The 12,558-nt window shown below is 35.7% G+C and overlaps 1 protein-coding gene across 5 annotated transcripts in view; it reads right to left on the bottom strand.

The window, feature by feature from the left end:
• The window catches only part of OSBPL6 (oxysterol binding protein like 6), an 87,350-nt gene that overhangs the window by 1,495 nt on the left and 73,297 nt on the right, over positions 1-12,558 (bottom strand). For all 5 annotated transcript variants that reach the window (XM_027896696.1, XM_027896700.1, XM_027896701.1 and 2 more), the window contains 12 exons: positions 11,725-11,855; positions 9,623-9,730; positions 7,332-7,469; positions 6,379-6,466; positions 5,926-6,179; positions 5,406-5,543; positions 5,003-5,066; positions 4,303-4,381; positions 3,098-3,242; positions 1,835-1,979; positions 684-810; positions 27-149 (listed from right to left, as the gene is read on the bottom strand). In XM_027896696.1, the coding sequence (XP_027752497.1) occupies positions 27-149; positions 684-810; positions 1,835-1,979; positions 3,098-3,242; positions 4,303-4,381; positions 5,003-5,066; positions 5,406-5,543; positions 5,926-6,179; positions 6,379-6,466; positions 7,332-7,469; positions 9,623-9,730; positions 11,725-11,855 (1,540 nt within the window). The remainder of the gene's footprint in view (positions 1-26; positions 150-683; positions 811-1,834; positions 1,980-3,097; positions 3,243-4,302; positions 4,382-5,002; positions 5,067-5,405; positions 5,544-5,925; positions 6,180-6,378; positions 6,467-7,331; positions 7,470-9,622; positions 9,731-11,724; positions 11,856-12,558) is intronic.

The raw sequence follows: 12,558 nt of genomic DNA, 5'->3' as shown, positions 1-12,558 counted from the left end.
CTTATCACTCAAGTAAATAGACTTACTTAAAAAATTTGGGTACATATTCAATGCCATTTTCTTCCATGTACCGCCTCCGAGCTCTCTGAAGTTCCTCTATTCTTTGTTTCTCAGATGCTGCTGCTTCTATATTTCCTTCCTCCAGAAGCCTGTAAGAATAACAGCAGGCCCTATAGCAATCATGCAGTGTCTACTACACGGGATTTTTTAGCCCCAGTCATCACAAAAGGCAAGCAGAAGCCAAGTCTGCTGTCTGTGTTGAACATACTTTCAGATCTAGTCTGAGAATGTGACTCCACAGCTACACGTGCCTGACCTACAGCCTAAGGCATGCACTTTCTTCAGTAACTTCAGTGTATCACAAATGCTGAAGTACTATGAACTGAGAATTTGGAGGGAATTAGTTTTGCTTCCTTTCACAGTAGGAAGGCATGACATTAAGAGCCTGTCTTTCAGTTTGTTAGGAGGAATCTGCCCCAAGATTATACTTTAGCTTTACTATTGAAGCAGTTTTGTACTTTAAGTCAAATGGGTAAAGCAGAAGTTTGATTGCAATACTATCTTCTCTACTAGTAGACTTCTCCAAAGTTTAATTCAGACTGAAGATACAGACAAAATTCAATACTCAGTCAAACCCAGCCCTAAGCCCACCAAATATTAAGTGTATAAATAAGCATTCTTGCCTTTGATCTGGCCTGAAGCGTGCATCTGTTGCAGGAAGAAGATCTTTCAGTAAAGGATCTAATTCATTTAGCTCAATAGCAAACCTCGTGAAGCCATAATAACGTTCATAATTAGTTGGCATCGAGCCTGTATGCATATAAGAGAAAGAAAAAAGCTTTTTAAGCTATTACTCTAAATATGCAAGAGATTCCTTTATTTATGAAATTTTAACAGGAAAAAATATATTTTACAATTAAAAAGCATCAAAACTAGGTGGAAAAAAAACTCACTAAATATTAATTTCAACTGCTTATCTGCAGAGGTTGTAATTACATGCTAATAGACTCAACACTAATGATCATCACTCCTTTTAATTAAAAATTAATGTTTTCAAGATTTTCAAGTTAAAAACAATTTGCTCTTCCCCAGAAAGTGGGTTTAACAAATATCTGTCTAAAACATGACCTTAACTGATCTTTAGAGGTAATTTTGGAACTTACTGCTCATTCACAGACTGATTCCACTGTCCAACACCTTACTGCACTATCAGCACTCAGAGTAGACATTTCAGAGAGCAGGGTGCAAAGTAGGGCTAAAAATACTATAGATACAGAGCAGGATTCAAAATACTAAGAATTCCTGGATAATGCATGTCTGAAAGACACATGCATGTATAAAAGATACAGATAAAAAGGATGATTCATTCAACCTCAGTGCCGCTAAGCAAGCAGTAAGGAAGTTGAAATTAGATCCTAAAATCATAGGCGCTCACCATCTCTGACGACCAACTCTTTAGGCTAATGAAGCATTAAGACAACAAACTCAATAAACTCGTGTTTGTTGATTCCAAGTAAGTTACCCCACTCTCTATGAGAAGGCAGATAAGCCAGCCCAGATACCCAGGGTTTTTTTTTTACCTAATTTTATTCTTATGTTGACCCTAAGAATCCAGTCTGACCTGGAGTCAGACAGTGATGTAGAAGATTATGCCCTGTAAGAACATTTCATTTTACCATTATTTTAAAGTTATGTAAGTTCTTGTTTATTTGTCTAGCCAGGAATTTTAATTTCTCTAGTGGTATTTTGTGTACTTAAAGTGAAGGCTAAAACAACTTTACATAGTCTAGGTTTATCCCACAACAACTGTTGGAGTTTATTATGAGCTTCTTACCTGGCCTCCATATGCATTTGGCTGAAGGTGCAACTCCACAATAAAGGCCTTCATGCCACTTTCCAAAAAGACGATGAACCACTTTCCCTTCTTGATCTATCACAACACCCTGGACCTCATTTACATTTGAATTCCAGTAGTTCACCTGCAAGTTTAAGAAAAAATTACTAGTTCACACTCTTCTTCACTCTGCCCATTGTACCAATACACATACTGCATGAATCTTGCTATGTGGCACCCACTGTCCAAATTTTGTATTGGAACAGCTCACTGGGAACCAAGACCACCAAAACGCGAAATTCAGATGATCTGAATATTAATTGATTTAATATATGAGAAACCCTGAAAATTTTTTGTGTGTTTTTGGTATAAATATATTTAAATTATCGGCATATCTGGGAACTACACTGTCATTCATTAAGCCAAATCCCACACAATTCTGCGAAAATGACACTTTGTCAGTCAGAGCCAGCTAACCCTCCTCCTCCTATATGAAGAAACATCCGTACCTGTAAGGAAATCCTCTGATGGGTATCGCGCACTACTGCTTGCAGCAAGGAAGACATTCATTCAATATTATTTGTTATATGTTTCTCTCTATTTCTCTTCTCTGTTTTGCTATTCTTAGACACATTTATTTCTTACACCTTCATCTAAGAGCCAGTTGCCCCTTCCCAGAGCATCAATCAAAACACAGATTTCAGATTTATGGTAACACCCCATTGCTAACACCTGCAATGGTATCAATGTCTTTTGTTGCAATATGAAGACAAACTTATTTTTAGGGAAAATAATTGATAGTAATAAATGATAACATACCTACACTGAGTTCTATTTCTATATATGACTCTTGCCTGGATATTAAAATCCTATAAACCAAGGCAGCATTATTTAATCTAAAGAGATAAAATACTGACCAACAAATTTTAGTAAAGGCAGAAGTAAAATGGCACAGTAGTATACAGTGACTTTGTGTTTTCATTGTGATAATATAAAAAAAGAATTGACATTTGATTTTTAATCTAAACCCAGGAACAGTATAGCACACAACTATACAGCAATGGAACACACTTGATATCAAACGTTCAGTGGAATAAAATCACACCATTTGACATAGCATTCTTATTTGACAATTTACATATTTATGAATAAGATAAAATTTGGAATGTGGATTTCAGGAATACCGAGGAAATGAAGAATTGATGTATGCTTAAATTATGCAATTATATAAATATAGGATATGTATTAGGATCCATATGTTACCTTGACAAATGTGAGTTTACAAATACAAATACTGCTTTTTGTGTTTCTGATAGTTATCTCTCCATAGTGTTCTATCCATCTCCTTCCACTAAGAATATTATGTATGCAAGTAGTGACTTTGTTCCAGACATAGTAGTCTCCGTACCTAAGAAGAGATTAAAAACTAGTTGGTAACATCTATTAATCATGATCTTTACTGACAAAAAAGTAAAACATTGCTCCACTATTGTAAATACAAGACCAGGTTTGCTCATGAACATCTGCATAGCTTACAGTAATGAAGTACTGCTTCTGGGTACATTATTAATCCTCCTTGGAGAAGCTCACCTAAGCTCCAGTGCAGAGAATTGCAGAACGGTGCTATGAACCACAAATCAAGACATTATGAATCACTGAAGCCCTGCATGGAATAGTCACTGTCCTCACAGTAAGGTGTTTGGCCACAATTCCTATAGGGGCAGGATGGTGTCTCACAGATCAACATAAGGCTGAACTGAGGTTATAAGCAGACAATATAAATAAATCACAAACAGAACAAAATAAATATGAAAAGAAGATCGAGGAAATGAAGCAGGAAGTCAGGAGCACATTGGCGCTTCATCCCTCTCCCTCTGCAACAACCATCCAGAGCCAGAGGATCTCTAATATCAAACAAGAATAAAATAAGGGTATTACATTGTGCAAAGCACATTCTCTGTCAGAGCTTCAGAGTCTTACCTGTGACGAAACTACTACTTCTCACTACTCTGCCAGCATGTGAAGACCACACTTTAGTTTATCTACATTTTGAAAAAAGAACTTATATGGTCACTAGCAGTTGTTCTGAGGGAACACTTAGCAACACAGAGCTTTAGGACAGTGCTAGCTGATGACAGTCCTATCTGGTAGCCTTGTTCTGAACAGCTGATCACTACTGCATGTCTAAAACATGGGTTCTCTCTCCTAAAACTTTTCTATCCCACTCTCTCCACCACTTTCTAAAGAGTCTGCATATTTTTCCTACAAAAAAATGAAATAGATCTTCAGGCTCAAAAATGCTTCAGTAACCCCCCACCTGAACACTAAGGAGACATTTGAGCCAGGCACTAATCCTCACCAGAGCAGTTCATGTGATGACTGCAAACATTTCCCCCCATATTCACAAGGCAGCACAGATTAGATTACAGCAAAGACTGAAAACAAAAGGAGAGGGGACAGTAGCTTACTTTGGAAGAGTCACATTCAAGGTTCCAACTGGCAGAATTTCCATTGATTTCCCCCAGAATTTGTTTTTCCACCTGATATCTGAATGTGATAACAAAAAAATAAAAAAAAAATAAAATTACAAAAGTCTCCTCCTTGCAGTGATCTGTGTGGCACAAGAGATGATCTGTGCTAGACCACCCAGTTCAAAACAGGACAGTAGATAGTATCAATTTGCCATGATAATATTAAAAAAACAACAACAAAAAACAACTGGAAAATTACAGTAGGTCAGGAAAACTAGAGATAAGTTTAATTTTCTTCTAGGAATTGTGTCTGTGTGTTACATTATTGTCAAATCCCTCATGAAAACATTCAATACAAATTAAAGGCATATATCAACAGACACAAGGAAAAAAAAATTATTTTTTCAAATGTGTAAAAAGAACTGCTTGCATTTGTAAGAAATAGTAATTTTCTTGGTAAAAAGCTTTTAAACAGAAAAGTAAAAACAGACTGCAAGTGACAAGGGAAGTTGTAACACATCTCCTCACTCTTAAGAATAAGAATTTGGAGTGAAATCAGAGCATCAGTTTACAATTTGATACTTCAAAAATAAGCAGAGAAATTGTGAGTAAGTTCCAAATGTAAATCTTACTTGTACAGACAATGTTTTTACTTGACAATCAAGAAGTAGTTACGTTTTTAAATTAAAAATTATACCTTGCCAAAACACAAAGTTCTTTGATTCACAGTGACAGGCCGAAATTGGAGGATGGTGGCTAACCTGGAAAACAGTTTGGCTGAGTTAAAACCCCTTCATTTTCATTCCTAAAACAGTACAATTGTTTTTGAAATATGAAAATACTAAATAGCCCCCACTCTTCATTAGCCTATGTGGCTATGAAAACAGATACAACTTAAATGTTCGTACTTAAAATAGTTCCTTGTGATTACTATAAAAATGTACCTTCTAGCATTTAATGAAGCTCACTCATACTAACAGTATTTACTACTATGAAAGCAAACCATTCCAACTAGAAATAAAAAATAATATTATTCTTTAAAAATTAAGAAACCAAAATGTAAATCTAAATGGGAGTGTCTATCTAGAAAAAAGTTTTACCTGCTCTGAGAAAAACCTAAATCCTTTGTCTTCTCTAATACATTCGTAAGTTTCTCCAAGCACAGGGTTAAATGGCTTGCTTCCTGCTCTAAAGTAGGTAGAGGCATAGCCTGACGCTGCAAAAGCAGCTATGAGAACCTGTGAAAATACAGAGAAGAACACGAGAGTAGGCAGAGATTCTTGTGTATATATGCCATTACTATGTGGTATCACACGACTCACGCTACCCAGACTGAAAACTGGATTAATGAAGCATGTCTGAGAATGAAGCAACACATCCTAGCCAAAACCAGCATAAACTGTATTCCTTTGGTTGATATAATTTCTTTTTATTCATGGCCTCATTCAGTCTTTGAACAGTCCCTTAAAACTACAATTTCTATACATGACACCGTTTTTCTATCTTTGACCAGGTCTGTTGTCTGTGAACAGGGAGAGCAAAAGAGAACCCTGTCTAGACTTCCATTTAACAGCTACCTTTTAAATACAGACAGAAGAAGTGCTACACTAAATTTATTACCATGCGCTCATAAGGATCATCTGTTTCAGCAGCCTTGTCCAAGAGTTCACTGTATTCCAGCTCTTCACAAAGATGCTGCAAGGTATTCAGAGGTTCATTTAGCTCAACTGGCATGGATACTTTGGAAAGATCTTTACCAATGTTATTTCTCAAAATATTCCACAGATTGATGTTACTGGTGTCAGGGCTGGGAGCTGGGAGACAAGTTCTCCGTCCATTTCTGAATGCACCTCCTGTTAGCTCACCATTAAGAACTGGGAAGGGAAAAAAAATATTATCTTAAGAAAGAACCAGATTAAGAAAAATAAGACTTCTCCATCAAACAAATTCATTGCCACAACAAGCAAGCCCAACTTCACTGTTTTCAGCTGAGTTGGTCTTGTACAGACATGCAGTAATTCTGGTACATGAACACAACCAATGTATTTTCCCAAAGTTTGAAACATGGTATACTTTGCCGAGAAATGTTGTCTGCAACACTGGTGTTGTCCTCAGATATATTGTCACTCACATCACTGATATAAGATTCATCATCAGAAGCCTAAAACATAAATAAAATATCGATTAACTCAAATGCATATAAAATATACCACCAAATTGGACGAAAATAGTAAACTGAAACACAAATATTCAAAAAAAATAATCTCTATCCAATTAGAGCTTTAAACTAAATCAGCTGGATGTTTCAATCAGCCCATACTGCCAATGCACCAAAGGTGTCAAAACAAATGCTATATTCTCTTCATGTTTCTGAATTTCTTACTATGAAGCCAAATACAGACATTACATTTGCAAAAGGCAGTTTCAAGTGAGATCAGAGATGAACAAAAAATTGACAACATAATGTGCTAAGGATGGAAGGTGAGAAGAGTTAGTCAGATTTGTGCTCTTTTTAAAGAAGTAAACAGTAGAATGCAACTTCTGTTTCAGAAAATAATTATATAAATATCGACCTATAATTTTGCAAAACAAGAATTGCATCAGTGTTAGGACTGGTTTTAAGAATTGTTTTAAACAATTATTTTTTCCAGAAATACTACTTTTTTGTCTATTTCTCTCATTACAATGAATGACTTTATGTATATAGTAGATGACTGTTTGTGGGTTTTTTAAAGAATATTTTAGAACATATATGTAGTTGACTGCATAGTCAGACATAACTGTTCCTGTCTATGTCATCCTTCTGTGGAACTAGAAAGGACAAGCACTAAATATAAGCTACTGATACAAATAACTTTCAACTCAGTTATACACTTCAGGGAACATCTGCACCTCTTCACATGGTAGTCTCATGTTTATTTATCTACATCTTCTAAGTAGTATTATATTAAAAAAAAAAAATCACCAGTGGTAGCAATACCTAAATCTGTCCAACAGGAAAGCTGCAGTGTGCTGTCATAGCCTACCTCATTTTCTGACGAGCTGGCAGATAGAAGCACTTCCTGTGCATCAAAGAACTCTGAAACAGATTCAGACATGGAGAGTCTGCTTTCATTAGAAACTTGCTGAGACAGTGGCAAACTGACATGAATTTGTTCACCTGTCTGAAAATAAAGCACAGAAAAGTAAAAGTATTATTTCTAATTACACAGAAGGTGTAAATCACCTGACTAATTTCTCTATGCCAAATATAAGCACAGAGAGTAAAGACACCACTTTAGTAGGACTGTGTGTGTACCTAACAGATGAGACTGAGAATTGCAAACTGAAGTGCATTCTGAACAGAGAGACACATGTCCTCATTTGAGGCCTGCTCAGCATCTACTGCTAAGTTTTAGTAGCATGACATTGCAGATTTAATCCATTCCAAAGGAATGATTTTGTGGACAATAGGTGGATTGTGCCAGACAAGCTCAAACATGAAATTCAGATAACTGGTCATAAGAAATTATATCACTGGGACCTAGCCTCGATACAACCAAAATTTTAATATAAAGCTTTATAAAGTCAGGGAGTTATAAGTATCTTTTCAAATAAATGACCTGGTAAACCAGTTTAGTAACAATGTTTGTAATGTCTGAATATTTAGGAGGATGGATATAATATATATTTGTGGGCTTTTATTCCATGTTTGTACTCCAAATCTCATCTGCATTATGCCATTAACACTGACTCAATACTACTAAAGGGAACAAAGTCTCTATGGCTATCACATTTAGGAAAATTAAGATTCTCTCCCTGTACCATTTTACCAAAGGATCTGTTGCTGTGGAGGGAAACAGGCTTAATCCCTTAATTTATACAGCACGTTGCTTCGGGGAGACAATACGGATGAAACTACTGAAGTCCTTCTAAGCACAGTTAACTCTTCAGATTGCAACTCAATCCCCATTAATCTTATTCCAGATGTCCTGCACGTGCTTTTGTTGACATCTTAGTCCTGTAGCTTTATTCCATACAGTTACTTCAAAATGCACAAAGAAAAAATCACAAAAACCCCCATAAACAAACCAAGAGGTCAAAATCCATTTCTTTTTCATTGGGGCTTATAACCTTGTAGATGGTTTGTGATGCTGGATGAATTATAATGAAAACAGAAGTAACTTCATTGTAATCTTTACAGGAAGTGATTAAAATGTTGAAGTTTTGTGTAAGCTAGAGGGACTTGGACAAATACATATGCCCCTACCTAAAAAAGATGCTTACATGAGAATTGTCTACATACTGCAAGAGTATACATACATAAAACAATCAAAGAAAAACTGAATGAGAGATCTGGAAACCTCTTTGAAAACCTCTTTCAGCCAGTCACACTTCTAGCAAGATAACAATGTACATGTGAAAAAGAAACAGCTAACCAAGAAAAAGTACAAAAGAGGAGATGGCCATTGCCTAGAACTTCAGATTGCTGTGCTGTGGCACCACTTCACTTCTGTCTTCTGTTGCCTGTCTCCAGCATGCTGGATTCTTGGAAAAATTGTTTGGACGCTTTCAAAAAGCAAATTAACAAAAGTAATTTGATACATATTTTAACCTTTCTTTCTTGTTGGAAGAAATAACTAGGAGACAAGAGTATGTTAATTGAAATGGCATATGCATAGAAAAAAATAGTAGAAAGGACAAACCAAAAACATTTTGGTAAAATCAAGCAGAATGGTTGTCAAAGTGACCATATTAATTGTAATATATTACAGCTCATAAATTCAGATTTGTCATGAGGGAAGCTGGCTGTTATTAATACAAATGTTCATTAATCTGTTGAGCAAAACAAAAATGACTAGACATTGCTAACATATCAGTGTAGTGCTTGGTTCATAGACTGAACATTTTGATTTTAGCAGTACCACTCAGGTGGTAATGTCAGGCCCTTTAAGGACTTGCAAAATAAGGCCATTAAATACTAAACTGTTGTGTTGATTTGGCAAGAAACTAAAATACAGAATTGGTTAGCTACTGTGTGTTACATTCAAATACAGTAAAACCTCACTAATTCCCACAGCCAACAATTAATATTCCAAAACTGGAGTCCTTCTCTGTTCCTCCAAAGAGACCAAGCTGAGTTCTTTCATGAGGTCTGACATATGGAAAACAAAAGACAGAAGTTTTATTTTATGTAAGGAAATATAACCTGACGTCTTCTACGAATGAACACTTGCCAATCTGAAAAAATCTATAATTTGTTGTGTGTGTTTAAGCTACTAGTGAGAATTAGCAAGGTTTGTTTGTACTCTAAATCCATTAAAGGCCAAAGTCTTACCTCATCAGGACTAGGGATAATATTTACACTGACAACCTGATCACAAATAACAGATTCTGAATGTATTCTGTTCAAGCGACTCCTTAGTTCAGCATTCTGGTTGAGAGCCTTAAAATAAAAATTGCACATTTCATTTAAAATTAAAATGTAAGCAATAAAGAGAAAAAAAAAAGAAAGAAAAAAATTCTTCTTCTCAGCAATTTCCTAAGAAATTACAGAACCTCCTTCCTTCCATTTATAGAGAGATACCTATTTTGAGATCCTCTCAAACATAATTTAATCTTTGGTTACTTTGCCTTCGGTGATTTTCAGGAAACAGGGGGAACAGATGTTCTCCCACAATGTAGCACTGGCATTCCACACTAATTCTTAGATAGCTCTTTGGCAGGTGTACTGGTGGGTTACGTACTTATGGAAATGGGGAGTGAATACAGCAAGAAGGAGTGAAACTGCAGAACAACAAAAGGCCCAAAGAGGCAATTCTGGGCTCACAACCATACAGCCCCTTCCAAATCAAGGTTGTCAACACTTAGAGCCTGAAAACAGAAATTGCTTCATTCATTCAAAATCAATACGATTGCTAGTATCGTCTGCCCATCCAGATCAATTTTATAGATTTGTTTTTGCATACTCATTTCAAGCTACTGATCCATTACAGGGTCACAAATATCAACCGAATTCAGCTGATGTCTGATGTCTGTTGATTTTTCTCCTATTTTAAAGTTTGACCTAGATTATAAATTTGGGTGCACATATGTATATTATCCGTTATTTGGAAAGATTCACATGCAAAAGTCTGAAATCCAGGAAAAGTATAATATGCTAAATATCTAGAACATGAACTGGCTTAACCTTAATATACTCCCAGCACTGAGGACTATAGAAAAGAACAACAGAAAGACTTGCTGTTTTAGTAGAAAAAGACTGTTACAATGAAGTAAGAATCTTGTTCTGTCTCCCTCTAGTGCAAACTCAGGAAGAGACTGCATGAATATACTGGGACAAAGCAGGGTTAAAGTAAAATAGGTAAGTTTAAACTGTCACTAAACAGTTTAAATTATCCAATTTTACTTTGTTCTGAAATGGTCTGGGCATGCTCATAGTTGCCATCTACCAGGAAGGGAAGGTGATGACTAACAACAGCCTGGCAGTAGCTTCTTAAACTGCTCAAACCTGGTCATGAGACTGGGCAATCCAAGTCACAGACAGTTTTCCATTTATTCTCCATTAAGACTATGAACTAATGTGTGACAGCAACTTTTAAACTAAAACTGCAGGCCAGGACCTAGAAGAAAACCTGTTTCCCTTCTTTTAATAGAAATTGATAATAAATCCCCATAGGCCTTGGGTTAATTTGTATCAATAACCAGAAATGGCCAACCTTTCCTCCTATCCTTAACCTTTTTTTATTATAACACACAGTAATCAATCCACATAACATGATATTCATCTGTATCTATAGAAAAGTTTGTCTTTAAACCTCTGCTCATATTTCTTGCAGATGCAGTCCTCCAACAGATCCAGCAAAAGCTTTTATGCTTCACTGACAATGAATTAAAAAATTTGAGCTATTTTGTAACCGGGTTTGTTGCTTTACTTCTTCTCCCCCACTAAAGCAAATTGTAATTTTTCCTTTAGCTTAAGTGGAAGAGATGCTGGACAGTAAGAGGCGTGTATCTGGAAATCCAATTTACCCATGATTATCTTGTAACCCAAGGTTCCTTGTGCAGTTAGAGACATGGACACATAAACCAAATCTGACAACATACAGTCAAAATTTAAAACTTAATTATGAAAACAAGAATATCTCCTTGGCTGTGCTGGAAATAGCTCCAGGAAAGACATCTAGCATTTGTATAAAAACATTTGGTGCTCCTTCTTTACTTTGGAAAACCATAACAGATACCTGTTTACACAAACAGATTATATCCTTTACATCCACATGCACTGAGGTTAGAGCGATGTCATAACAGAGTACAACATAGTTCTAGTCAGGAATTTGGCTTTTTCTTAGTTTCTTTTTCCTCAGGAAATGGTCAAAATACAAAAGAAATAGTGCATCTGGCAAGCTAGATGTGCTCAGAATGAAATTACGAACATACCTGAGAGAGGGACTGTCTGAGGTGTGCTATTTGAGCATTGTGGCCTGTAAGATCCTGCTCTGAAACAATCTGCTTAAGCTTCTCCTTCTCTATAGCTATGCTGTTAAAGGCAGACTTCAAAAGAGAATGCACTAAGCAAAAAGAAAAAAACAAGTATTTTCTCAGCTACAAAAATTACATGGACATCTATTACAATATTTCAGCAATAAAAACAGCGAGTGAGACTTGCATCCCACAATTATTGACATTTGATACAAGGATCTGAACTTCAAGTAATCCATGCCAAATTAAGTACAAACACTTACAGCTTGCGATTGTAATGTGCATACTGTATGTTCACACTTAAATCATCTGGGCATATTCTTGGTACTGAACTTATGGAAAGTGTGTATTTGGGAAAACTATATCCAATGTGTGTTCTTTTCTTTCTGTTTTTTATTTGTACTTTTTAGAATAACAGAAAAATCAGTTCTGCTAAGATTTAATATTGCATTAACAAAAAGGATTACTTGATCTTTAAACAGGTTTTAAACTTCTTTAAGCTCAGTCACATTTTTTCTATGCTTGTTATATAACAGCAAACTGATAATAAATCCTTTTAAAAATAGTATTTTTCAGTTTGTAGGAGCATTCATTTGCTGACAATAAAATGGCATTTCTAAAGTACATTCCATTTTCCATTGTTTCCACTGACATAGAAAACATTGCACAAAAATGAATTGCACAACATTATGTGCAGCAGTGACATTCTGATTCATCTTTGGGGAGAAAAAAAGCATTTTATTGAGAAAGAAAATGGTTGCAAATTCAGTCACATATTTACAGGATGCAGAA

The sequence above is a fragment of the Empidonax traillii genome, unplaced genomic scaffold (assembly GCF_003031625.1).
Source record: "Empidonax traillii isolate 1590-97213 ecotype Southwest subspecies unplaced genomic scaffold, ASM303162v1 scaffold513:size879593, whole genome shotgun sequence".
In the NCBI taxonomy this organism is placed as follows: domain Eukaryota; kingdom Metazoa; phylum Chordata; class Aves; order Passeriformes; family Tyrannidae; genus Empidonax; species Empidonax traillii.
Note: the sequence above shows the minus strand (reverse complement) of the source record. Positions and strands in the feature narration are given on the sequence as shown.